Source organism: Neodiprion virginianus, chromosome 1 (genome assembly GCF_021901495.1).
Source record: "Neodiprion virginianus isolate iyNeoVirg1 chromosome 1, iyNeoVirg1.1, whole genome shotgun sequence".
NCBI lineage: Eukaryota > Metazoa > Arthropoda > Insecta > Hymenoptera > Diprionidae > Neodiprion > Neodiprion virginianus.
In genome coordinates this window covers 992,368-1,017,803 of record NC_060877.1, presented here as the reverse complement: position 1 = coordinate 1,017,803, position 25,436 = coordinate 992,368, and the positions used below count along the sequence as shown (strand labels likewise).

Here is a 25,436-nt window from a genome sequence, read left to right as displayed (position 1 = left end):
GAGTTTTGCAAGTTCCGAGGCGATACTGACGTAGCGGTGACGTAAACGTGTAGGAATTGACCGTGATGAAAAATTAATAACCAGGTGACTGTGGTTTTATTTATTTTCCACCACATTCCGCCCTGTCACGGTTAAAACTCAAGCATTTGGTCTGTTTTCTGTGGAAACAATAATGGACAGCAACAAAGACGAAGCAGAACGATGCTTAGAATTAGCCGAGCAGTTTATTATCGAGGGAAAATGTGACAAGGCCGAGAAGTTCATCCAAAAAGCTCAGAGGCTTTTTCCAACGAAAAAAGCTGAGGGTACGTGGTCTAGTTTGATTACCTGCGCAATACAAATCAATTATCTTATACCACGTGAAATTATATTCCATCGATATTTGACTACATTCATTACTCGGAATTTACGTAACTGCGCACGGAAAAAAATGACCGTCGTTATTAAATTCGCATACATTTTTCTCTCTAAATAGTCGATTCATATCACTTGTTCAGTATTTAATTTCATTTATCTACCACCATCATAAAGAAGATAACCAGTTTAATCAACTTCTTAGTTGTCTCCAACCTCATAACCTTGAGTGTCAAAAAGGAAACGTGACTAACTTTAATTTTCTTATTGTCACAGATCTGTTAGTGAAGTTATCAATGAATTCGAAGCAAAATCAGAAATCTGAAGGCGAACCTGATCTTCGGAAGCGTCAAACTGCCTCCAAAGATGGAAGCCAGTCTCATCAGAATAGCAATGACTTCAGCAAGGACCAAATAGATGCTGTCAAAAAGTATACAGTTTCAAAGTTTCATTTCACGCATTTAAACCCTTTTTTTTTATCATACAAAGTATTCAAGAATCCAGAAAAACAAACTGAACTTCACCAACGCTAGAACACAGTATTGTATAAGTTGATAACATGGTCATTATAATAATTTTTGTCATGAAACTTACAGAATTAAGAAATGTAAAGATTACTACGAAATTCTTGGTGTAAGTAAAGATGCGACAGATGGAGATATCAAAAAGGCATACAAAAAATTAGCCCTCCAGTTACACCCTGACAAAAATAAAGCTCCCGGGGCTGCCGAGGCTTTTAAAGGTAAGCTTCTTTCATACGTGTAAAGAATATAGTCAACCAAGGTTATGTATAATTGAAACTTCTCACTGATTCATTTCCTAAATATTTGCATTATTCACAGTGGAACATTTTCATATGGGCACATGTTTTGTACACACGTATCATATTGTTCTAGACACAAGTTGAGCTTGAATATAAGTAGATTTCTAATTACCAAGACTTAATTTCAGTAATTGATTCTCACATAGACCTGTAGAACCAATCTCACACATGAGTCAAGTAAGAATTCTTTAACTCATATCCAGCACCAAAAAACTCTATTTATGTTCGGAACATTATGGCATATATCCTATTCAAACAATTTATGTGCTTGTATAATGTTTGTTAATCTTGAACTAAAACATTCAATCTTTTTTATACCATTTACAGCAATTGGCAATGCTGTCGCAGTCCTTACAGATCCTGAAAAAAGGAAACAATATGATCTATACGGCTCTGAGGAAGAAAGGTTACAGAATGCTCATAGTCGGCAAACCCATACGCACTACAATTACACTCGAGGTTTCGAAGGTAACAGCTTACCCTTGCACATTTTTTTAATAGTCGACATGGACTAAAATTCTCATGTTCTGAGAGGTGCCACGAATTTCACAGAAAGCAATAACATCGGATTTTTTTTTTTAGCTGATATTACTGCCGAGGAACTTTTCAACATGTTTTTTGGCGGTGGCTTACCACAGCAAAATGTTTATGTCAGGCGGGGTGGGGGGCGGTGGGCTCGGCAAACTGATGCACAAGCGCAACATACCCATGCGCAGGTACAGTACTATTTGTAAAAATTATTTCTACGACTGTCTCTACAAATATATCAATAATGTAAAATTATCGACCTCATTTCAGCAAGCAAACGGTTATACAGCATTCCTTCAAATGTTGCCTATACTACTATTAATCGTTCTGTCAATGATGAGCAGCTTCTTTATTTCTGATCCTGTGTACAGTTTGCACTCGAATGCGTAAGTGGTTTGATTAAATGAGAAAATTAAATTTTGGGGGAATTCACCAGAATGTGTTCAAATTTTTTTTTGAAACATGGCCGGTGCGCGGAAATAACAGTTCTCAAAAGCACAATACATAAATATCATTATCATTATTATTATCATCATTATTGTGGTTGTTGTTGTTGTTGTTGTTGTTATTATTATTATATGTCATGAACGATTTGTATGTTTTACCGATAATATATTTTCGTTTTTCGGTATACAGTAAATATTCCATTAAACGGACAACGCAAAGTTTGAAAGTACCTTATTACGTGAAAGAAAATTTCCATAGCGAGTATCAAGGCAACCTACACAGATTAGAAATATCTGTCGAGGAAGAATATATGAATAACCTTAGACAAGCCTGTTATAGAGAGAAGAACTACAGTGAGTAGTCACAATTTGTTACTATAAGTTCATGAAAATTTATCCCAGTAATGGATTTTTATTCCTCTTTCTTTTTTTTCAGGAGAAACAATGATATGGAAAGCACATAATTTCGCTGATAGAGAATTACTCCGGAGAGCGCAGAACATTGAAACACCGTCATGTAAAAAATTGCAGGAGATGCAAACAGCATAGTACTGATGATTATTTTACAAAAGATAATTGATTTCATTTTTTGTAGATAGATGTGTATTATCTTTGCATTTGTGAAATGTATCGGGTGCAAGAAAAAGGAAAGACAGAGCCAAGTGCAGCCTTTTTACAAAATCCATACTTGATACATGAATTTATAAATTTTCAATTGAGAACAGGCAGAAAGGACGTGAATTGACGTTTCATTGTTATGACGTCATTCATGGCTTCAAGCTTTTCACCACTATTCTTTACAGGTGTTCTATTTTCTGGATATAATGAATCAAACTTAGACTGTGTTTTATCAATTTATATGTGTATGAAAAAGCTATTTATTCAAATTCTTGTCAATAAGAATCTTGCATCAAAAATCCATGTATATTATGAAAAAAACATTTTTTATTATTTTGATTGAATGTGACAACTAGCTTTTCTCATAAATACGGAAGCGATTCACCGTACACTTCATTAGTCGAATTTATGGCAGAAATTTTTTATCAAGAATTAGTATTTATTTATTACCTCGTAAAACGTGTTGTTAAATATAGTTACTATATTTCCCTGGTTTTTAAAGAGAATGCTCAATCAATGCAACTAGCGGAATAGGGATTGTAATTGCCATTTTCAATTCATGCATAGATTCAATGAAAAACAGTTTTAGAGCGTCACTGGTTAATGTTGAACCTTACAAAACAGTTTGACGGTACATTGGTAATAAGAACGTCAAAGGCGTATTTAGTGCGTTGAATGACTGAAAAAAAATTGAAGAAAACTAAGTAAGACTTTTAATATACTCAGAGATTAATTTATTTATTTTGAGTCCGCGAAAATATTTACTTGTATCGATAAATCATAATATTCCTAAAGATCCTAGAATAAAACTCATAAATATATCAACTTAATCTGAAACGATTTTATCTGTTTCGTGCAGTGGTTCTATGAAACTGCTTCAACTTTATGACTAGTATTAAATTTACAGTAACATTCTGGTATGATGGGCAAGTCATAATTAAAACTAAAGAAGTGGAACGTTCTACAAAAAAATGTTTGAAGTTGCATTTATTGTATGTAATACTACATCAGTGGAATATATCATGAACACACTTCTGTTGCCATGTCTGACAAAACTTTCATCAAAATGTATCATTCTCATTATGTTGAACTTAAATTCTTCATAGCTCTATAAAATTATTATAAACGTATTGGAAAATGAAATGATCCTACTAACTCGATAATTAGTATGCGAATACAACTAAAATAAAATTCAATTCCGTGTTAATGTTTTTTTCTCTTGTGCTATTATAATGAAATTTAATAGCAAATTAAAACTATATTATTTTTCTTTTTTCTCCTACAGACTACTGATTCATACCAGTAACATAAGTGTGCAAATAACGATTCAAGAAGTACATAACAAACTAAGTGAAGAAAAAAAAACTACTAACTTAAATTTCAACGTTACGATTATAAAAAGAATTAAAATAAGTAGAGGTCAACGATTACATTGTCTGGGAGTGCGATATGTTTGTTATGCGAGGTCACTTCGGAAATGTCATAATTTTTCAGTTAAATTAACAGAACAGTCTTCATACATGTTACTCGATTGATGATAGGAGAGAGGCAAGATAACGACATTCTACATTCGAGGCCTTTTTGTGTGAGCTTCTACGGCTGTAGAACAATGTTCAGAAGAATCTGTGTGTCCATTAATTTGGGAATTTGGAGCTCCGCTACGCTTTCTCCTCGCTGTAGGAGACATCTGCTTCAAACATTCGACGTCGTTGAATACAACTTGAGCGCCACCACCACTCGTTGGAACAATGTCACCCTGCAAAAATATACATTGAAGAATTTAGGAATGAACTACGACGAAGTGAAAATCGAACTATTACTACTAATTTCTAACATTCAGAACTCACCTTGTATAGTTTAGTTTCCAGCTCTCCATCGGTATCGTGTTCTTGGGCTACTAGACAATATCGGGATGCTCCTTCAGTGATAGCTTTTGGATCAGTGAGCCGAGTAATGCTGCGACGACGATTCATCAAAGGTTGAAGAACAGTGCCAACAGGAACTAAAGCTCCGGGTCTGTGGTCAACCCATCTGTCGGCACTCTGTGATCGTCTGTGTCTAAGATTTGCCACTGGCACTTTATCCTGTGAGAGAATGGTAGACTATATGTGAAATGTGTTCTTCGATTTATTCTCTCTATATTTTTTTATGCCATACCTTTCGAGATACATGAGTATTTCCAGATCTTGGCGTTGCAGCTTCACCAGCGTCACTAGGAGTCTGGGGTACAGCTACAGTATCTTTAACAGGAATTCCCAGTGAAGTGCCACTTGTTTCATCTACCAAAATTTGCTTTACAAGGCGCAGTTTGTCTTCTTTTTCTTTCATTTGGTTCTGGAAAAATACAGGATCAAAATATGAATAAATTTCTCCTTGACAACTGTACATGGACACGTGAACTCATATACCTGTAAATGTTGCCGCTGTTGTCGCAGTTTTATATCCAATTCTCGAGACATTTTCTCAGTTTCTGCCTGAATTTTGCTGTTGTATTTTTGCTTTACTCTTTGCTTATCTATTACTCGTTGATTTAGCACCATGTCTCTATCTTTTAACTAAAAGTAGAATAAATATTCATGTATGGTGAAATAAGTAGAATTTGAAAATCGTGTAGTACAAAATCCATTAGAAACTCAAAGTTCAACTCACCTCTTGTTGCAACGTTCTTATTGTATCATTGGCACTGTTCAATTTACGGAGTAAGCTATCTATCTGTGCCTCTGTTTTACAAATATGACCTTCTAAAGCTGAAACCTACCAAGAGAACAAGTTTAATTGAAGATATACTCTGCTTGAGGTAAAACATGGACTGAACTGTACGAAGAGATTACCTTCTTCTTCTCCTGGTTATTAAATGCTTTTGCAGATGCATTTTCAACTTTTAGAGTCATATTTTCCTGCTCCAGTGTTAGTAGCATTTTTCTGAAGTCCGTTTCTGAAATGAGATGACAAAAATTAATATGTATGTAACAGTCAACATGGTGGCAAGACCAAACTTACGTTTTTGTTCCAGATCTGATCTTAAGATATTTCTTTTGTTGATACGCTGCTCCAAGAATTGCATGAGAGTAGTGATTATCTGATCGTTGAGTGGACTATTTATTTCCAATTCTGGGAACGGACCTCCCAAGCTGAAGTGACGGAGTATGGACGATTAAAAAATTATCAAGTAAATAGATGGGCATCTCTGGAGAGCGATATGAATTGGTGAATTATAATACCTGTATACTAGTCCTAGATCAACTTCCAGATCTCCAGTATCAAGTCGCCTCTCTTTCTCCAATCTACTTTTAGCTTCTTTGAATATCTGAGAATTTGTTTGAAACGCCATCATCATTCTCACATGTCATTTCATAACTACCAATATTATTTATATGCAATCTGTGCAATTTACCTTGTTGGCTTGTCTCCGCCCAGGTGTAAAACCAAGGTCCAATTTCGTGGCTGTCGGTCGGGTGACTTGTACCTCTTGGGTCATTTCCGCAAACTTCATTACTTGCTGTCCCATGCATCAGAAGAAAACATGAAAATAGTTAAGTGACCAAGGAATGGAACATGAGAAATTGGAGGTTTATATTGGATATATGTTTCAACAAACGTACGATTGTTTCATCGTAGTCATCTGCTCTGGGATTGACACAGACTATCATTCGGACTTGTCCTTCACCATCGAAATAATTTTTGAATAGGTGTGTGAGCTTAGAATCTCTGTAAGGAACCATTTTATTTGTTCCTTGAGTTTGATTTTCTCTCAATATTTCCAGGCATGAACGAAGTGTCATCAGCGAATTATTTATGTTTCCTAAATGTGTAAGAAGTTGGCAAACATCAGCTGACGAATTTAAAAACTTTGAAAATTCATTCTTAATACTATCAATAGTTAAAGACAACTTACCTGCTTCTCTCAGTCTTTGACCTGTATTTTTAGTTCGGTTTGTTCGCTCACTTCCGGCAAGATCAACCAGGGAAAGTTGACTAATACAGATCACTCTTTTATCTTGTATTACTTGTTCACCTTGACAGTCTAGCGGTGCCTGGGTAAAAGATTGAGCTATTAGAAAAATTCAGGAATAATGAATGAACCCGATAATTACCTGTACTAGTCTAATTGTGAAGACACTGTGTGATCTACTAGATTCTGCGTTTAGAGCTGTGTGAGCAACCCGGCGTCGGCGCTGACCACGTTGAAATACTTCAAATGCTTCTTCAGCACTTTTTACTTCAACCTCAGTAACTGCATGAACATACATATTTTTGTTTCCATCTTCTCGTACGATTTTACTCTGCAGAGATCTAATTATGAACAAAAATAATAGTTGGCACAACCTTCTTAAATTTTAAGCGATTCTTAAAATGTACAAGGTACCCGTGCGATTTTGAATTTGAAATTCATCTTTTGTTAAAGTGTTTAAGAAACGTTTTTGACTGTGTGTATGAACAGCAAGTGCTTACTTGACCCTAACATCCTCGTCATCGAGCAGATCATAAACACTGTTGTTATATATTTCAACATAAGTGACAAAAACTGCATAAACATTATCATGTTCAACTGGCAAAACTTGTGATTCATCCGCTTCCCTTATAATCATTGGATTACTGTCACTATCGCTGTCGCCTTTTCGACTAAAACAATGGTGAAAAATCTATGATATTAAACATTCACAAACACTAGAATAACAATTTTTAGAAATCAATCATTCTTACTTGCGACTCAATTTTCCAGGACGAGGAGTCATAAAGCCAGCATGTAGCTCATTCTGCCGATCGAGCATAGCGTCTGTTTCGCTCTGTACATCAAAGCCATTGAGCTTGTCGGGTTTGAAGACAAACTTCTTGGCCTGAAAGTTGGCGATGCTATTGAATATGACATCCAGAGAGCGTGGCATTATTCCCCCGTTCTGGGGTTCCCCAGTCATTGTGTAAGTCTTTCCACTGCCAGTGACTCCATAGGTGAATAATAGGCTGTTTTTGCCTTTTACAAGATTTTCAATAAGTGGAAGAGCCACTGTATTAAATACTTCTCGCTGCCCAACATCTGGGACGAATACTTGATTGAACGTAGTTTGAATTTCCTTGTAATTTCCGTTCCTGAAGTTGGCAGCTGACTCTGGCGATGTTATCACTATAGTTGTGGGAGATATCACCTTCATGCAAGACGTGTCCGACTCATATTGCATCGGCCTTATTCGACAATACACCTGAACCGGGTCTCGACTTGTCAAGTTGTAAGCTCTTGGCCTAGTTGTAGGTTTCCTTGCGGAGGTTGGAGGCTTAGGGCGGCTGAAATATTTGAATGATTTATGTGATAAATGAAAGTTTATAGTATGTTAGCCGTTATCATATTTATTTATATAAAGTCTAAATATCAATTAATTAGGGCTGGAGATACGGATCATTCGATAATGCCATGAATAAGATCTGTCAAAATAACCTATGTCAGGCGTTTTTTAAACTTTAACGATTCTGGATATGATAAAACAGACTTACAAGGACTTCATAGTGGTATCCGCCTCAAATATCACTCTCGGTTCAATTATATCCACTTATAATAGTCAGAAAACAACGGTTATTAAACTTTCGATGCACTCCAGGTACGCACGCCTAAAAACTCGTTACGCAAACCGCCATTCAAACTTCAAACAATCTACGCGTATATCACGTGCATTAACCTGTCCTCCAATCACCGCTAAGACTCTCAGCCATGGGTTATGTTTCGTAACAGTTGGAGTATGGTTGGAGTGGTTTGGCCGGTTCTGGGGGTCAGAAGTTCTCATAACAACATCGCGTGCAAAATTTTCAGTCAACGGTGTCCTCACCAGGTAGCGCTGTAACAAGACGAGTACGCTGCATATGTGAACACAGAGAATACAGAGATACAGATAATTCTCCATTCCATGGAGTCACGCCTGAAAGATCACAGTCATCGGCCCCTTTGTGATAAGAAGTGACACAAATTGTCAAGAAGCAGCCGTTTTGATAGAATGGAAGAAATTGGGATCGTTTTGCCTGACAAGGTAACGGATTTCATTGAGAATTTGAGGTTTTGCATTAAAATTATTCTTTGAAATCCTGCTCAAAATGCCGTAAAACCGAAATATGTGGAAACTGCCATAACCTCATTGAATGTTTCGTTTGCAGCTGCCTCTAAACTTGTTTTTCTGAAAATATCCTTAAAATTAGCATCAAATATTGTGCGAATTAAACTTACTGAATAACGAGACTGAACAACAACATTATAATTGTTTCAGGACGTCGGAGAGGTTGATTCAAAACCACCCATTGGTCATTATTCCGGAGCGGGTGATGAGCTGGATGTAGAGGACCTCTACACTAAGTACAAGGTGAATAACTTTACATTTTAGAAGAAATCGAAGCTGTTTGCTACTTACTTCAAGGATAGAAATTAAAGTAGAATTCTTAACTTGTTTTGTAGAAATTACAGCGTATGCTAGAATTTCTTGAGGTCCAGGAAGAGTATATAAAAGATGAACAACGTAATTTGAAAAAGGAGTATTTACATGCCCAGGAAGAGGTGAAACGTATACAGAGTGTTCCGTTAGTAATCGGCCAGTTCTTAGAGGCTGTAGATCAAAATACTGGCATTGTTGGATCAACGACCGGCTCCAACTATTACGTTCGCATACTTTCGACCATAGACCGTGAGCTATTGAAACCTTCGGCAAGTGTAGCTCTCCACAAACATAGTAATGCTCTTGTTGATGTTCTTCCTCCTGAGGCTGACTCCAGCATATCTATGCTACAACCTGGTAAATACAAATTTGTCCAATTATTTTTTAAATATTTTACAAATCCTAACAGTTTTTCTAAATGTTTCATTGAACGCAGTTCAGCAAATTTCAAGTGTGGTTGACTCGTTGCACCTACTGTTTGACTATTATGATGATGAAGTGAAATGTACTGACAAATCAATATTTCTTTGATACAGATGAGAAGCCAGACATCCAGTACAGTGACATAGGAGGAATGGATATGCAGAAACAGGAGATCAGGGAAGCTGTAGAGCTGCCTCTGACTCACTTTGAGCTGTACAAACAAATTGGAATTGACCCGCCAAGGGGAGTGCTAATGTATGGTCCACCAGGCTGTGGAAAAACCATGCTTGCCAAAGCCGTTGCTAGACATACTACCGGTAATATTACTTAGCCATTTTCTTATCACGGCTAATTGATACCAAGCTCACAATTATATCTCATGAATTTTTTTTCTTGTAACTGTCAATCAGCTGCGTTTATACGCGTCGTCGGCTCTGAATTTGTTCAGAAATACCTTGGGGAAGGACCGAGGATGGTACGAGACGTATTTCGTCTAGCCAAGGAAAATTCACCAGCGATAATTTTCGTTGATGAAATTGATGCTATCGCAACTAAGCGATTTGATGCTCAGACTGGCGCTGATCGCGAGGTTCAGCGTATTCTTCTAGAGCTCTTGAATCAGATGGACGGATTTGATCAGACTACTAACGTGAAGGTCATTATGGCAACTAACAGGTAAATTTCTTCGGTGTTTCCGTGAAATTATTCTTATAATAGTCATTCTGGTAATGTTATTTTTTTCGTGAAATTTTCAGGGCTGATACCCTTGATCCTGCACTTCTGCGACCTGGCCGATTGGATCGAAAAATTGAATTTCCCTTGCCGGATCGGCGTCAAAAGCGACTTGTATTTTCGACGATAACAACAAAGATGAATTTAAGCGAAGAAGTTGATTTAGAAGATTACGTAGCCCGACCGGATAGAATTTCGGGTGCTGATATAAACGCGATATGCCAAGAGGCAGGGATGCACGCAGTTCGCGAAAACCGCTACATCGTGTTAGCAAAGGATTTTGAAAAAGGGTATAAAAATAACATCAAAAAGGACGAGTCGGAACACGATTTCTATAAGTAAATTGAACCCTGTTATATTCATATCTATTTGCGTGATTATTACTGAATTATCGGATAAGTATCGCGTGTTTCTTAAATGGATGACGGTCGTGTATTGACCGTTTCTTTCCTTACTCATGCAATAAATAAAAGTTGAACACAACTCGTAGTGCGATCAATAATATTATTGTTATTAGTATACATCCATCGACATTGCGTAATGAGGTTTTCACTCGGGTAAGTATATTGAACATTTAAACTTTGCGTGACAGAAAAGTGAACCAATGTTTGTAACGATTTCCTTAGAGAGTTATAAAAAAGGTTCCGCAAATTATTCACTCTAGTAAACAATGACATTTGCAACTCTGAATTTCAAGTGTAATAACTAAGGATTATATTTGACTAATTTTTTGCCAAAGATAAATAAGCCAAATTTGCATTTATATCAGATTAACGCAATCTGAATACCATTTATCATTGCAATAAATGTGGTAACGGATAAATAATCTATGAAATAGTGGTCACACCAAATCCACGGAATCAAATAGTATAGCATACAACGTGGTGTAGTTTTTATTGGCACTTTCGTGTACAGAATATGGCCACTCCACCAATTGAAACCCGTCTATCCGACTATAAACCCTATAAACCGATCTGGAAAGTGGCGCTAACTTACGGCGGTTTTCAAAACTACTTTTGCCGTAAGCAAACAAGCGAGAGTCGTTCAAATTCAGTTACATCGCTGAACTTCATGGAATTCACAGCTCATTATTCTGTCACGTTGTAACGATTAAAGTATTGAGTATGATTAAGCACTCGCCTTCTTGCAGCTGTGACACGAACGATTGACGAGCTTGCTGATCTCATATTAGTTGCGACTAGGCGAAAGGAATGCCAGTCATAACATAATTAGAAATGCAGCTGAAAGGCTGAAAAGTAGCATTCTAAACGTCTGCAAAGAACACTGGACTGCGCAGTACGTCTATAAAGCGTATTATTTGATTCCATAATTTGTCCGTTTGAATTTTTCGCGAAAATGACAAGGCTCGTAATGAAATATAGTACTTATGCCTGGTACAGGAGGAGCAGGGAAATAATGGACGCATCGACGAAGCTTCAGCGGTGCTAGACTGGACCGAGGACACAGAGGCTAGAGATATATGTGCGGAGGCTAATTTTAGCCAGGCTCGAGAATAAACATCAGTTACCACGACCACCGGGGCGGTCGGGGCCTTGTAAGGGTAGGCACAGCTGGGGTCCGCACGCCGCGTACATTACAGCATCAAGAGTCGGCATTTACACTGCGGAGACTATTTTTACGTTTTCTTAATTTGTCGCTCGGTTTTGATGCTCGTGTTAAATTACGCCCGTACTAAAGCGAAGAAGACGTGGGACAGGGCGTGCCTACAACATGTGTATCTGCAAAGGCACATGGCACGCATGTGCGTACTTCTTGAGTCCACCGCCCCCCGCTGTGAATGAAATGTATGTACCAATGCGTACGAGTACGCAAGTTTCAAATTGAACCTGTGATATTGATTACGGGATACTCATAGAAAACCCCGAATCCCACTGTTTAGGACATATTTCAAGCCAATATTGGATTATAACATAATTTTTATTAATTTTAAGGTATAGTGATAGAGTAGGAAGTGGCCGCCCCGCTTCAATATGAGCTCGCGACCGGTAAAGTTAATTGAAATCGTATTATAGATCGTCAATGATGATTATACGATTTCAGTAGATGCGATACGCTAATAATGAAGAGTAATAATAAATAATGATCGTAACAAATAATTATAGTTGTATAAACTACAAAGTACAATACAGTCTGATAAATGTGTATAATAAAGGCACTTGAGTAGTTTTTTCTTCCGCTTGATAACGTCTCCTTTTTCATTTTGGTTAATTGACATTTTTTGTTCTGGTAGAGAAACATTGGAAAGGCGATTTGAAGATGAGGTAATCTATTTAGAAGCACTTGCGGTGGACGATTCCAGGGCCGGACTCGTCGTACTCCTGCTTGGAGATCCACATCTGCTGGAAGGTGGAGAGAGAGGCGAGGATGGATCCACCGATCCATACGGAGTACTTCCTTTCCGGGGGAGCGATGATCTTGATCTTGATCGTCGACGGAGCGAGGGCGGTGATCTCCTTCTGCATACGGTCGGCGATACCGGGGTACATGGTGGTACCACCTGAGAGAACGGTGTTGGCGTATAGGTCCTTACGGATGTCGACGTCGCACTTCATGATCGAGTTGTAGACGGTTTCATGGATACCGCAGGATTCCATTCCCAGGAAAGAGGGTTGGAAGAGGGCCTCTGGGCAACGGAACCTCTCGTTGCCGATGGTGATGACTTGGCCATCGGGGAGCTCGTAGCTCTTCTCGAGGGAGGTGCTGGCGGCGGCGGTGGCCATTTCCTGCTCGAAGTCGAGGGCGACGTAGCAGAGCTTCTCCTTGATGTCGCGGACGATTTCGCGCTCGGCGGTCGTCGTGAAGGAGTATCCGCGCTCGGTGAGGATCTTCATGAGGTAGTCGGTAAGGTCGCGACCGGCGAGGTCGAGACGGAGGATGGCGTGGGGCAGGGCGTAACCTTCGTAGATGGGGACCGTGTGGGAGACACCGTCGCCGGAGTCGAGGACGATACCGGTGGTACGACCGGAGGCGTAGAGGGAGAGGACGGCCTGGATCGCGACGTACATCGCGGGGCTGTTGAAGGTCTCGAACATGATCTGCGTCATCTTCTCGCGGTTGGCCTTGGGGTTCAGGGGAGCCTCGGTCAGGAGGACGGGGTGCTCCTCGGGGGCGACGCGCAGCTCGTTGTAGAAGGTGTGGTGCCAGATCTTCTCCATGTCGTCCCAGTTGGTGATGATGCCGTGTTCGATCGGGTACTTCAGGGTGAGGATACCTCGCTTGCTCTGAGCCTCGTCGCCCACGTAGCTGTCCTTTTGCCCCATACCGACCATCACACCCTGTGAGAAGGACGAGATTAGTAACGCTAATCGAGAGGCAAGTATTAATTCGTCGCAAGCCTTGGCATGTCACATGAGTTACAGGCTGTTAAATGTACAATGGAAGAAAAAAAGAAACATGAACCAACCTGGTGTCGAGGGCGACCAACGATGCTGGGAAATACGGCTCGGGGGGCGTCATCGCCAGCGAATCCAGCCTTGCACATACCGGATCCGTTGTCAACGACAAGTGCCGCAACATCATCGTCACACATTTTGATTGGTGGTTAGTACAAGTGGATGCTGTAATACAGAAAGGCACGGTTATCTCACAGTTGGCGTATCAAAGCGGTTGAGCAAATCGCCAAGTAACAATAAGATTCATTTCTCTTCAGACTCATAATCCGGGTCCACAATTTATGCACTTGAAAAACAGAGTTTATTCTAAAAAAATCACACAAAATTACGACGACGACGACGACGAACCTGACGGTCAGGTTACTTTGAACCTGAAACTTTTTGATCACTCATCTTGAACAATGAGGAGGATTATTTTTCAAAAAAACCAGTATCGATCTGAAGAACTTGTAGTTTTAATGATGCAGTCCTCCGATTTGTAATTCTAATCAACTAATTTCAATACCCATGAGATGCAAAAAGTAATTATGAGCTACAGTCTGCATCTTCTTTGAATGAGTAGTACATATTTGTACTATTAGAATTTAGAATCGGATTGGAAATGATTTTATAACGATATGATTTTTCCCATTCTAGATTAAATATTTCGAAGCAAACAGAAACTTATTTTCACAAGTATTTAAAATAGAATTTGTTTGATACTGCTGCTCAAAGAAGTTTGGTAAATGTAGAATGCATTCCCAAATCAAATTTCAAAGACCCCTGATCGTCGGTAATGACTTCACGAATTCCGATTTTTATTCAATATTACTTCGAAGAACTGATTTTAAGAAATTGTGTGATAAAATTGCAGCAAAAGAACATCGCTTCTATTCTATGTGTCTCTGGGATATCCCACATCAAGCCGTCTGTACTCCCCCAATACCCAGAATCAGCCCTTTTTTTTTACTCAATACGATTTGAAACAAGTGCAAACAGATCTTATCCCACCCTTCGATGCGGATCTCGACTCTCAGTATGAGCTTTTTTTCGAAAAGTCAAATAGTCTCAGTATTTTATCGCGTTGCTTCATCCTTTGCACGACTTGCGCACAATCAGTCGGTTTTTTAGTATCACGATATTTTACAACGCGTTAGTAAATCGACTTACAAGCTTAGTGTTTTTGCCTTAAAATTCCCGGGTAAAGCAGAAATTTCCACAAACCTTAGCTTTTTGAATTACTTGAAAGAAGGCAGATAATCGAACTGAGAATCTTTCACACCTGACACAATATTCTCACAGCGAGCAATCACAGATTTACCATAAGCGTATAATCAACCAAATAAAACATTTAGTTTTCCCTAAGTGTGCAATTTCTCATAAAAAGTTCGTAACCAGTTAAGGTAATAGAGAATCAAAATTTAAATCTACCAAATTCACGACTGGATGATATTTACGATATTGCCTGTGTGCGGAGAAGCAAGTTAATTCGGAGTGCTTACAAAAATCGTGTGAAGAAAATCCGTGTTAAACTGTAGCTTATCAGATCTTAGATAATACGAGGATTAATTAACCAAGGATTAAACACTTCGCCGGTACGAGGGATTATAAACCGCGATATCGCGTAGACGACGTTGAAACGCACTGATCCAAACCAATCGAAGTGTCCGACGACCGGGACGATATTACAGTCTGCGTAAGTGTTAAGATGGTAAGCCGATGTTAGTTACAGTAATAATTCCGTACCGTTTAATTGTTAAAAAGTCGAGGACGCGCCGAGGCAATCGTGTAGTGCAAGAGCGAGCAGCGAGTGGCGCGTTGCAGGCGTCGCAGCCTCCCTATATCCATAACGGTTAGCCGACGAAAATAGCCATCCGCCCCTTACATGGAAATCTGCTCTCACACGTACTTGCCGGCGCCGGCGTCGTCGTGCAGGGCTAGGCCATAGGTGCTCGATGAGGGAGTCTTTGTCTTCGTGCTCACCGACACAACAGCCCTGTTCCTCACACGCGGTGCCCAGCGTCGCGACGCCCCCGGGATCCAAATAAGGCGGCTCGCCCCTTCGCGGCGGGGGGGAGGGGGAGGGATTGGTAGCACCCGATGGTCTGTCATGCAGAGGAAGAGCTGCAGCGGGCGACGACGAGACCCGGGAGGCGATCTTCGCCGAGGAGACAAAGAACGGAAGGAGAAGGCTTAGGATTCTCCGAAGGGCGAGGGCGATCAGGCTTCTCCTTTATCCGGGAGGACGACTAGCTCCGTCTCTGCATCGAAAGAGAAAATTAATTTTCTGTCTACGTATATTAGGTATGCATATGTTTGAATTGTGGATACGCACGAGTTCTGCGGTCTTCAAGGATTCAGGGACCAGACTTTATCCCCCGGTTGATCGACTTGGTCATTTTTTTCCTACGTTTTCCTTCCTGGCACGAATTCCTAATGTACGATTTATTTACTTCGGGTGAAATTCACAACTTGCGAACTTTCTGTGATGGTTTGACCTGTTCGCTTGTTTATGGTTGGATGTACGTATGTTTTTTTTTATCCAAATTTGGTAATCGCAGTGTTCTTGCAATCCCTGGTGGGCCCTACTCGTTACGGTGCCATGGGAGATTGACGAAGTTATCTTGCATCGATACGTTACTGCTAGCTGGACAATTGCACGGGTCGTTGACAGTATTTGTTAATATATAAGGTGTTTAATAGAAATGCAGTGATTGACGGAGTCTCTGGCTTTTTTTTTTCTTTCGAGTACTGCTTGATTGATCTAGACAAATTGAGGTACAGCTACTCGTATTTTGATACATGATTAACCGATGCTTTACGAGTATTTGCGAAAGTAGTAGAACTAGACGACGATTGCAGCAGTTATACGTAATTTTCAAGCCACGTCTTCGCGCGATCTGTGTACCGAGGGGTAGAACGGTATCTGGGCTAATTTTACAACGCGTCCTACTTTGTGTCGTGGGTTAAACTGACGAGCGCGAAGATGTCGTGACCAAGACTATATCAATAGTAATGAAAAAAGAAACTGCAATTGTCGATGAAGCAGATATACCTGAATTATTTTTGACAGTCGAATAATAAATACCGAAATGTTATACGGTGTACTGAAACCAGGGAACGGGTTTAATTTTTCAAAATCAGTATAAATTCGTCCACTGTAAGAATATAAGATTATGTTTATTGCATTGAAGTAAACTTATATACAAAAGATGACGTTTGTGTTATGATTACTACCGTTGCCGCGAAACACTCTACATACAAGAAGTGAAGGAGTAGAGGAGCAATTGAAACGGCGGTACGGCGATACAGTGAATTGATAGGAAAAGTGCATGTGTTGATGGCGAACCGCTTAGAAGCACTTGCGGTGGACGATTCCAGGGCCGGACTCGTCGTACTCCTGCTTGGAGATCCACATCTGCTGGAAGGTGGAGAGGGAGGCGAGGATGGATCCACCGATCCATACGGAGTACTTCCTTTCCGGGGGAGCGATGATCTTGATCTTGATCGTCGACGGGGCGAGGGCGGTGATCTCCTTCTGCATACGGTCGGCGATACCGGGGTACATGGTGGTACCTCCGGAGAGGACGTTGTTGGCGTATAGGTCCTTACGGATGTCGACGTCGCACTTCATGATGGAGTTGTAGACGGTCTCGTGGATGCCGCAGGATTCCATACCCAGGAACGAGGGCTGGAAGAGGGCCTCGGGCGTGCGGAACCTCTCGTTGCCGATGGTGATAACTTGGCCATCGGGGAGCTCGTAGCTCTTCTCGAGGGAGGTGCTGGCGGCGGCGGTGGCCATTTCCTGCTCGAAGTCGAGGGCGACGTAGCAGAGCTTCTCCTTGATGTCGCGGACGATTTCGCGCTCGGCGGTCGTCGTGAAGGAGTATCCGCGCTCGGTGAGGATCTTCATGAGGTAGTCGGTAAGGTCGCGACCGGCGAGGTCGAGACGCAGGATGGCGTGGGGCAGGGCGTAACCTTCGTAGATGGGGACCGTGTGGGAGACACCGTCGCCGGAGTCGAGGACGATACCGGTGGTACGACCGGAGGCGTAGAGGGAGAGGACGGCCTGGATCGCGACGTACATCGCGGGGCTGTTGAAGGTCTCGAACATGATCTGCGTCATCTTCTCGCGGTTGGCCTTGGGGTTCAGGGGAGCCTCGGTCAGGAGGACGGGGTGCTCCTCGGGGGCGACGCGCAGCTCGTTGTAGAAGGTGTGGTGCCAGATCTTCTCCATGTCGTCCCAGTTGGTGATGATGCCGTGTTCGATCGGGTACTTCAGGGTGAGGATACCTCTCTTGCTCTGCGCCTCGTCACCGACGTAGCTGTCCTTCTGTCCCATACCGACCATGACTCCCTGGTGACGGGGGCGACCGACGATCGAGGGGAAGACGGCGCGGGGCGCGTCGTCTCCGGCGAAACCGGCCTTGCACATACCGGAGCCATTGTCTACGACCAGAGCTGCAACTTCGTCGTCACACATTGTGGTGGTTTCTTGTTTTCTTTTTCTCTAGGATCTGTAACAAACGTAACAACGATCTTGAGCATTCTATGCCTTTACGTTCAGGCATCAATCGACAAGATTCGCCAATACTTTGCCAGTTTGTAATGCACGAACCGGCTAACGGAAGTGAATAATTTCACCGTCATACCTATCTGGTTCCGTGTTCACCCCGATCAACAAATTCTTGCGGAAAAACTATCTTTTTCCAACCCAAAATATTACACAAATTCGGCGTGTCGCACAGAAAATCAATTTCCTTGCGCACGGTGCACTTTTTGACAGAAGTGTGCAAGAAATGTATGTACATCCCCGTACCAAGCGATCACAGTGTAAAACTGTAACGGAAACCGCGCATCTACAATATCGCGACGTCGATTATTCACCTGGGAATTCACTCGAACTTCAACCTACACCCTTGTAATGGTGAATTTAAAAAAATGTCCTCTGTAGCGTGATTCGGAACTTTCAGATAGAACGTTACACCCGTATCAAAGCTGATGAAAATGATTAATCAATGCAAATACATATAAGAAACGGATTAAACTCCATCCGTGAGATTAAACACGTAGTATCGAAAATGAATGTATAAAATATGTAGCTAAGTTAGAAGGGCGATGCTAAAATAGGTCCGAGGGTGCAGGATGAGGCAAATAATTTATCTATATGGCATACGGTACTAAGGAAGGACGGCGGCTGCTACCAGAAGACCCGTCGACATAAGGAGAACCCTAGAGCGCGGCACTATGCTATTTTATTTTCGGTCCGCGGGTGCTATCTTTAGAAATTCGACATCGTACGCAGATCGCGACGCTCCGTATAAGCGCAAGCTCTGCTCTCCAAGGGAGTCTGCGCCTTCCTCTGCATCATTATTTACTTTGACTTTGACTCGTTGAACCATGCACCCAACGAAAAAAATTCAAAACGCTCCGCGTTGTCTTTGGCGGTTGGCACAGTTAAAAGGAACGTATTATCATCGCGTCAATTATACTGCAAGATATGAATTATGACGAAAAATTAATACAATATCGTATGTCACGATTCTACTGATTAGAACAAAGCAGTAATTGCTCTGTTAACTGAGCACACGGTTAGAATAAATATTTCCAACAGGTTCACTGTGATTTTCGGGTTGATTTGACTATTTTTTTAACGTATTACCAAGTGCAAAAAAAAAGAGGAAAGATTACGGATTACACGTTGATATGAAAATTTAAGTGTTAAAATTACAAAAAAATTATGTCATATTTACTAACAGAAATATAACAAATAACGAAAATTTCAAGTGGATCTACCGGGACATTATGTTTAGTTAATTTTTCGCAATAGTGTAGCAGCGTCAAAAAACATTGACGTCAACTTCTATGGCAACACTCGTTTCGGCAGTCAACGAGTTTCTCTAATGAAAATTTGGCTCCGGGAAACGCGATTTGCAGTTGCACATTTCCTCACCCGGTGAGTTCGACGCAGCGGAAACGCGCGCGCCTCGAAAGTGCAGCAGCGGTTATTCAATGTTTCGATAAACCTTGTTTAGTAAAATTTTACCGAATTTATACCAAGAAAAAGATCCACAAAATCGAGGAGCTTTACAAAAATTTATTTTAATTAACAAGACTTTGTTTGATCGTGTTTATCACTGAATTACTTTTTTCCCAATCGCGTAAAACTTCACTTTACAACAGATTCGAATTATACGTCGTTATCAGCCCCGTGTATGAATAAAACATTTTCTGCCTCAACTATAAATAACTCCTCTGAATTTGTGTAGAAAATAAGAATTATTATTTATTATACGTTTATGGTTCGGCCGGATACTTTTGGATATGTTGCGGGTCGAGATGGAAAATTATATTACAGCCGCTTGCCACGGAAATCAAAAATAGAAAACGGAAACGTGGCCTGATCGATCCAATTCGCCCGCGAAGAATTCTTACATCACATTACAGCATCACCGACACATGTTAACGATTAATTTCTTTATTAGAAGCTCAAAGTAAGCGAACCCAACGAACAATTATTAAAAGTTGAAAATTGTCCGCGATAAAGTGTTACTGACGATCGATTGCACGAAAATTTTGATCTGGATTTGCTGGATTACGTAAACCGGACGAAAGACGCTATACGATATTCAGCGAGGTAATCGAAACCACAGGACGAGATGAAAATATTAGAAAAGAATATTTGCAAAAAGAACTTGGTCGCGGTTCGCACTCAGCTACGAAATTGTCCTCCGGTTCTTATGGTATTCACTATATGTCGGTTATCCAATATGCAACTTCCAATGTCCAAACACGGGCGTCGATGGTACAAAATTATCCACAAGTATCCAAAAATATCCGATATATCCCCTGGACCCCGTAGGTATTGGATGGATGGATCGAGCTGCGGCTGGTCAGCCGTATGGTACGTACCGTGCACGGGACAGAGTGGAGCGGCGTCTGTGCCGAAAACCCTCCCGACCTCAAATATATGCTCTCGTTTATACGCCCACGCATCGAAATGCGACGGGGCTACCCCGACAGGAACGAAAAAGGCGCGCCTCTCGGGCATCTCGACGGAAGAGGAGAATCGCGGGCGTCGGGGGTGGAGGCGGAGGCGGCGGAGGCGTCGCGGCGTCGCCGAACTAGGCGGCTTCCTCCAGGAGCCATAAACGCGGCAAGGCGAACCCCCGGTGCCTTCCTATTTCACCTATTCTCTAACCGCTCGGCCGTCATATCATATTTTTCGTTCTACGGAAGGTAGACGCATTTCCGCCATGCCGAACGTGGCAACTTTGGAAAACCCGTGGAAATTTGTAGTCATTCTGTCATCGGATCCTCTCGAGGCTCGGTACACGTTTGGGTGGTTCGTTTACTAACTTTTTTCATTTCTTGTTAAGGTGCCACTCGAAAAATTTGTGACAAATACTGAAAAAAGACTGTCGCAAAAGCTGGAGGAGGTAGGAAAATATTTATAGGTCGCTACAAATTATTGTAATATTTTTTATTTATTTTTATGTCTACACCTCGCGAACTTGTCTGTGTATATTAGTATATTTTTTTCGTATCGTGGTCCAATTAATCGTTGACCAACTAACAGCAAACTGCGCCTAACAATTCCGCAGTTAGCTGTTCGCGACTTTTATGCGAAAGATTAATCGCCTCGGAGAAATTTGGATAACAGTTTTTGCTACCGATAAAGGAGTATCGCGTCACCTCAATGTTCCTGTTTCGTTTTCAGTACCGATTTTTAGGAACAATGATTAATTGGACCACGATACGAAAAAAATAAACTAACAATAAGTCCGTAAGGTGTACATATAAAAATAAATAAAAAATATTACAATAATTGCTAGTGACCTCTAAATATTTTCCTACTAGCTCCAGGTTTGACAACACAATTTTTTCTTTAATTTTTGTCATAAATTTTTCGAGTAGTGACTCGAAAAAAATGATAAAAACTGAACCACCCTAATCAGAGTAGAAATCGTTATTACTTAATGGAATAGCGCAGACTCGATCACGTTGTAATTAAATCGGAAATAGGTTTATCGATCCGCAGCAATAATTCATCACGGTCCTACTGAACCAATTGACCAATTATGATTATCTTATCGCAAAATGATTTTATGTCGCAGGATTACAAGTTTAGAACTCGGGTTGGTTTCAAATGTGTTATACTCTTCAGAAAGACATCTTGGTTGTACAAGTAAAAGAAACTTTGCTCAAATGTTGGATACAGACTTAATAAAAGCTTTCATTACACTTTAAGCGGAAGTGCTGATTCGATTTCGGGGAAAGTCTTTTTACGCAGGGTACAGACATGCGGATGCAAAAACTGTTGCGGCTACTTCCTGTCGACAACATCCTCGGAGAACCGTTAAATGACACGTGGGTTCAGGGGAAAATCACATTGCAATAATTTGCGGACATCGTTTCGGCTTGATTATTATGAGAGAAAGAACTTTACAGATTACAGCGTATTGCAATGCGGAAGAGACTTAAAACAGCTGATTTGTGTCGAGGCAAAATTCTGGGGCTAGGGAATTCTTTTATCACTGACTTTGTCATCTTCATTGAAAAAGAGAATGACGTCACTTAATCAAAGTGCCATGATGAACCCATACTTGGAGGGGAATTTTTTGATTGTACATATTTATTTTCTACGATCAAGTACCACGTAATCATAGTTTCTGGTTCATTGAACGAAGCGACGTGGTCGTGGAACATCAAAATATGCTACTCATACGTTTGACACTAAATTTGGAACCATCTCCGAAGACGCCGATCGACTGACTTATTCAAATCTATTTGCTATTCCTTGGCAGATCCATCCCAGATGAGACAAGACAGCGACAAAAACAGATCGCTACGCGACGTGTGTTGTTTACTGTTTACCTTCATCATTTTAAACTTCTGTTATTTTCTCAGAGGTGTACATGATTCAATTTCAAAATATTTTTTTTTGAATTCGGTCAATTAGTTAGTAGTCCTCCTTGAAGTGTTCAATTCTTTCCGCGTTCGTCGTTATTTCAAATCGTTGAAATTTTGTTGCATTTTAATTTTCTACATGAGTTTGACGCAGTAATTTTTAGCAGCGGAAAATTGAAAGCACATTGCTTGTATCAGGATTCGTTTCAAATGGCCAAAACCCAAAATAAGGAAATAGATGTATCGAGGGCTAAGAACAAAATGATCGTCCCACACTATTTTTCTTATTAAATACACGGTGTAAATTTACTTTAGTTCATTTTTGTTGCATACGCTCTTGTGAAAGTGAAATCATCGATTGCCGAAAAACTGTGATATACGTTCTTTCAGTTCTTAGCCCTGAATATTATTTATCATATCCGAGAATTGCGATTCTTCGTTCGGTCTAAAAAAAAAAGCAACGAAAAATCTCTTCTGCTTTAACCTGTGCTCTTTCGCATTTCGCGCTACCTATTTAAAACTTAAAAATTGACTAACGACCTTCGAAATCTACTCTAATTTCGTCAACGTTCCTCTCTCTTCCACACACAAGGCTATCTTGGCTCCTCGCGTATACCTGAAGAACTTCTCCCCTACCCCACCATTTTCCTTCCCGCTTTAGAAATACAAGCTTTAATGTTTTCAAAAACTCGAATCCTGTATAGCTTGCAGCAGACTTGCCAGAAAAAGAGGCGGAAGGTTAGGAGGGGCGGCGTTGCCAACCGCAGACGAATATTTCTTTAAATGCCGCCAAAACAATTCTCTAGATTTCTTATTTCAATGGCACCACAATAATTCTTCATATTTCTCATTTTCAAGAGTGATGTTTGATGGTATTGAAACTCGATAAATACAGGAATACATGATATATTTCATTTTTTCGGTTTATGACATGGACAATTTTCCTAGAAATATGCAATGATAATTACCGAATGAGGTAACATAGACACATTTGTATCCTACAATCTGAATTATAAGTATAAAGATATTAGGAACTTTTACTTATATAATATACTTCAATATCTAATACTTGGAACGAACACCGTGTCAAATGAGTGCGTTTGAAAATTTTCGCCGCTATCTAATTGATACACATTTTCTCACGAACCTCACAATTGGTCGATTTATGGTCTGTCGTTTCGATTTCACCGACCATACTTAGAGATTTCGCTATCAGTCTTTATATTTCGTCAGAGATCTTCAGATTTTCTTCGGACTCCGGTCTAACTGATAATATTTCTTAATAAGAAAACAACATTTCTCTTTTCTTTGAACGGACTCTAATTTTTTTTGAGATCTAACGGAATTTCTTCAGGGTTGGTGATACTGAGGAGGCGGGAGGGATTCGGATTCGAAACCAAGGAACCAAGGGTCGTAGAGATTCGCAATACATGCACGATGTCGTCGGCGCGTTTAATTATACCGCGCACAGCGCGGTAAAATCGGAAGTTGACAATCATTGAGCAACAAATTATAACCGTCAGGGGCGCAGGAGGGGGAGGGGGTCGATCGATCTATGGTTCGGTCGGCGGGCTACAAGAACCGGCCAAAAAAGGCAGTTGGCCGTTGCTGTGGGTGCAATGTTTTGCGATTACGTGTCAGCTCCGGGAATAGATCGCTCGGCTAACCAACCGTTCATTCGGTGGCAGTTGGGGAGGCGCGAGTATGCGTAGGTATACGACAAGTAACGACTCCCCGCCATCCCCGGTCCGTCATCTTCGCTCCGTCGTGCAAGACGTCGACGTCGGACGAGCCGAATATGCGAAAAGCCGACGTTACGATATGATAACTGACAATCGTCTGATTTTCCGACGACTTTACGCCCGCCATCTAAGGCTCGAGGTAGTTTTCGGGGGCTGCCGGGGGAGTATAATAGAAGCAACCATGAAGCTGAAGTTGATAACGTTATTGTTATGATTCGCGTTTAAGATGAAATTGTTGCTCAGCAGCTGCACGAATGTCTGGAGATGCAGACGTAAATTATAAGACATTGAATCATGTAAATTATACATCTTTGGAAAACTTGACTACTTCAAAGTCGCTATAAAAATTAAAAATAGTGATTTCTGTCCCGCTATGTTTTCGTACGTTAACGTTGATAACTTCATTCGCTTGATGGAAAACTTTTGTCAAATATGATCTAGAAGGTGAACTGCAAAATGAATATAACCGACTGATTTACGAATTCTCTGCACGATTTGTTATAGGTTAGGAAAATCATGGCGGACCCTTTTATAGTTGAATTGAAAATAATCTTTTTGCTGCTGATGACGATGGCGATGCAGGAGACAGAGCGTCGTGTACGGATTGCTCAAAGAGTGGATGGCGGCTCGTTTGAGGTGAATTATTGCAAGGTGTAACTAATATTGGATGTACCGCATAGACTCTTCTCTTCAGCGACGAGGGCTGGTCCCCCGCGGTAGGTAGGTAACTATTTGTGTAGTGCCTCGATGAAAATTAAAAATATCTCTCTCAGAGCGAGCCCAAGCGAGGAAAGAGAGAAAGAGAGAGAAGGAAGACCAAAGCGAAACCCGACGAATCTCCCTCTTATCTTTGATTTAAAAATAAAATTTCAAACGCTTCGTTTCCATGGCCAGAACTAGGTGCGCTCTGGGAAATACGGAATACTTAGATGAGTCCCTGGCAACAGCCTATAAGCAGAGTTGTACGTTCCTATAAGTTATACTGGGGGGGGGGGATTTAGAAACGTACGCGAAATATATTTTTCAGACATAGAAATTTAAGCGTACGACGATATTGT

General features: G+C 40.7%; 5 protein-coding genes and 1 long non-coding RNA gene across 6 annotated transcripts; 2 read left to right on the top strand and 4 right to left on the bottom strand.

The window, feature by feature from the left end:
* The first annotated feature begins 20 nt into the window (after positions 1-20).
* Positions 21-3,976, top strand: LOC124305537 (dnaJ homolog subfamily B member 12). The gene is made up of 8 exons (XM_046765100.1): positions 21-305; positions 631-784; positions 951-1,096; positions 1,505-1,645; positions 1,760-1,893; positions 1,976-2,091; positions 2,342-2,505; positions 2,588-3,976. The coding sequence occupies exons 1-8, from the start codon at positions 173-175 to the stop codon at positions 2,698-2,700; spliced, it is 1,101 nt and encodes a 366-aa protein (XP_046621056.1). The 5' UTR covers positions 21-172; the 3' UTR covers positions 2,701-3,976.
* Positions 2,752-8,695, bottom strand: LOC124305403 (kinesin-like protein KIF23). Its single transcript, XM_046764796.1, has 16 exons — positions 8,586-8,695; positions 8,257-8,522; positions 7,474-8,049; positions 7,222-7,392; positions 6,864-7,062; positions 6,665-6,803; positions 6,372-6,571; positions 6,164-6,268; positions 5,991-6,076; positions 5,770-5,900; positions 5,601-5,704; positions 5,419-5,523; positions 5,178-5,324; positions 4,927-5,103; positions 4,617-4,853; positions 2,752-4,525 (listed from the first exon to the last, which is right to left on the bottom strand). Exons 2-16 carry the CDS (start codon positions 8,265-8,267, stop codon positions 4,334-4,336), a joined length of 2,580 nt encoding a protein of 859 aa, XP_046620752.1. The 5' UTR covers positions 8,268-8,522; positions 8,586-8,695; the 3' UTR covers positions 2,752-4,333.
* On the top strand, positions 8,642-10,817 carry LOC124305502 (26S proteasome regulatory subunit 6B). Its single transcript, XM_046765037.1, has 6 exons — positions 8,642-8,783; positions 9,018-9,110; positions 9,203-9,536; positions 9,716-9,919; positions 10,013-10,277; positions 10,358-10,817. The coding sequence occupies exons 1-6, from the start codon at positions 8,751-8,753 to the stop codon at positions 10,674-10,676; spliced, it is 1,248 nt and encodes a 415-aa protein (XP_046620993.1). The 5' UTR covers positions 8,642-8,750; the 3' UTR covers positions 10,677-10,817.
* LOC124305559 (uncharacterized) lies at positions 10,619-25,006 on the bottom strand. The gene is made up of 4 exons (XR_006908405.1): positions 24,966-25,006; positions 24,489-24,490; positions 22,569-22,574; positions 10,619-10,788 (listed from the first exon to the last, which is right to left on the bottom strand). It is a non-coding gene; the product is annotated as an uncharacterized LOC124305559 (long non-coding RNA).
* LOC124305533 (actin, muscle) lies at positions 12,433-15,611 on the bottom strand. Its single transcript, XM_046765086.1, has 3 exons — positions 15,473-15,611; positions 13,759-13,912; positions 12,433-13,630 (listed from the first exon to the last, which is right to left on the bottom strand). Exons 2-3 carry the CDS (start codon positions 13,882-13,884, stop codon positions 12,626-12,628), a joined length of 1,131 nt encoding a protein of 376 aa, XP_046621042.1. The 5' UTR covers positions 13,885-13,912; positions 15,473-15,611; the 3' UTR covers positions 12,433-12,625.
* On the bottom strand, positions 16,886-20,776 carry LOC124305523 (actin-5, muscle-specific). Its single transcript, XM_046765074.1, has 2 exons — positions 20,639-20,776; positions 16,886-18,243 (listed from the first exon to the last, which is right to left on the bottom strand). Exon 2 carries the CDS (start codon positions 18,207-18,209, stop codon positions 17,079-17,081), a length of 1,131 nt encoding a protein of 376 aa, XP_046621030.1. The 5' UTR covers positions 18,210-18,243; positions 20,639-20,776; the 3' UTR covers positions 16,886-17,078.
* Positions 25,007-25,436: the final 430 nt, after the last annotated feature.

What these genes read in the sequence shown, in the direction of transcription:
- LOC124305537 (XM_046765100.1), top strand. Translation starts at nt 173, where the DNA reads ATGGACAGCAACAAAGACGAAGCAGAACGATGCTTAGAATTAGCCGAG. An exon ending in GGCTGCCGAGGCTTTTAAAG is followed by an intron (nt 1,097 to 1,504) that starts GTAAGCTTCTTT and finishes TACCATTTACAG; the next exon opens with CAATTGGCAATGCTGTCGCA. An exon ending in CGCAACATACCCATGCGCAG is followed by an intron (nt 1,894 to 1,975) that starts GTACAGTACTAT and finishes ACCTCATTTCAG; the next exon opens with CAAGCAAACGGTTATACAGC.
- LOC124305403 (XM_046764796.1), bottom strand. An exon ending in TCAAAGACTGAGAGAAGCAG is followed by an intron (nt 6,572 to 6,664) that starts GTAAGTTGTCTT and finishes TTACACATTTAG; the next exon opens with GAAACATAAATAATTCGCTG. An exon ending in ATAACCAGGAGAAGAAGAAG is followed by an intron (nt 5,524 to 5,600) that starts GTAATCTCTTCG and finishes TTCTCTTGGTAG; the next exon opens with GTTTCAGCTTTAGAAGGTCA.
- LOC124305502 (XM_046765037.1), top strand. Translation starts at nt 8,751, where the DNA reads ATGGAAGAAATTGGGATCGTTTTGCCTGACAAG. An exon ending in CGTTGCTAGACATACTACCG is followed by an intron (nt 9,920 to 10,012) that starts GTAATATTACTT and finishes ACTGTCAATCAG; the next exon opens with CTGCGTTTATACGCGTCGTC. An exon ending in GTCATTATGGCAACTAACAG is followed by an intron (nt 10,278 to 10,357) that starts GTAAATTTCTTC and finishes TGAAATTTTCAG; the next exon opens with GGCTGATACCCTTGATCCTG.
- LOC124305533 (XM_046765086.1), bottom strand. Translation starts at nt 13,884, where the DNA reads ATGTGTGACGATGATGTTGCGGCACTTGTCGTTGACAACGGATCCGGT. An exon ending in TTGGTCGCCCTCGACACCAG is followed by an intron (nt 13,631 to 13,758) that starts GTTGGTTCATGT and finishes TCCTTCTCACAG; the next exon opens with GGTGTGATGGTCGGTATGGG.
- LOC124305523 (XM_046765074.1), bottom strand. Translation starts at nt 18,209, where the DNA reads ATGTGTGACGACGAAGTTGCAGCTCTGGTCGTAGACAATGGCTCCGGT.